Here is a 732-nt window from a genome sequence, read left to right on the forward strand (position 1 = left end):
GCGCAAAATCTGCTGTTAAAAGTAATTTCTCTGTTGCTCCCCTTAAAGCGCAGAGTAAGGTGAGGAAGCATTAAATAAAATAATAAAAAACCCCATATTTAGGTCTATTTCGATAACTTACCTTGTGCTGGGGGTGATGCTAAAAAGAGCCAGCCGAGGCTGAGCAGCAGCATGGAAATGTGGGCTGGGGGGTGCGGAGGAGGGAAGCGCTGCTGCTCCTCTTCTGCAAGGAGAGGCTTTGACATCTCAGCCCAGACTTGAGGGAGACAAACTTTCATCAGCTGGGGCTGGAGAGCAGCACCATAATATACAGTTACAGAGAGGAGCGAGCCGGGACTCAGGATGTGAGAGATTTCCTGCATGCAGTTAACTCCAAAACCCCTCCTGCTCCTGCTGATGAGTTGGGCTCTGCTTTCTTGGAGAGGGAAAAAAAAAAAAAAAAAAAAAAAAAAAAAAAAAAAAAAATGCAAACCATTTTCCCCCCCCCCCCCCCCCCCCCCCCCCTTTCCCTCCCCTCTTTTTAAGGGGTTTGGGGTTGGGCTTTTTTTTTTTCTTTTTTTTTTTTTTTTTCTTTCTTTTTCTTTTCTTTTTCCCTTCTTTTTTTTGGCAAGGGAAACACTGCTGACCGTTGCAATTAACGAGCAGCCCGTCCGCGCTGGCTTGCGCTCCCCGCGCTCATTACCACGGAACAAATGAGCTCCGCGCACCGCCGCTCCGCCGGGTCCTAACGCC

The 732-nt window shown here is 48.4% G+C and overlaps 1 protein-coding gene across 1 annotated transcript in view; it reads right to left on the minus strand.

Annotated features, from left to right (window-relative positions):
- Nucleotides 1-732, minus strand: part of ADAM12 (ADAM metallopeptidase domain 12) — a 192,371-nt gene that overhangs the window by 181,036 nt on the left and 10,603 nt on the right. The window contains exon 2 of the mRNA XM_014945202.1: nucleotides 122-415. Within this exon, the coding sequence (XP_014800688.1) occupies nucleotides 122-415 (294 nt within the window). The remainder of the gene's footprint in view (nucleotides 1-121; nucleotides 416-732) is intronic.

The sequence above is a fragment of the Calidris pugnax genome, unplaced genomic scaffold (assembly GCF_001431845.1).
Source record: "Calidris pugnax isolate Ruff unplaced genomic scaffold, ASM143184v1 scaffold89, whole genome shotgun sequence".
In the NCBI taxonomy this organism is placed as follows: domain Eukaryota; kingdom Metazoa; phylum Chordata; class Aves; order Charadriiformes; family Scolopacidae; genus Calidris; species Calidris pugnax.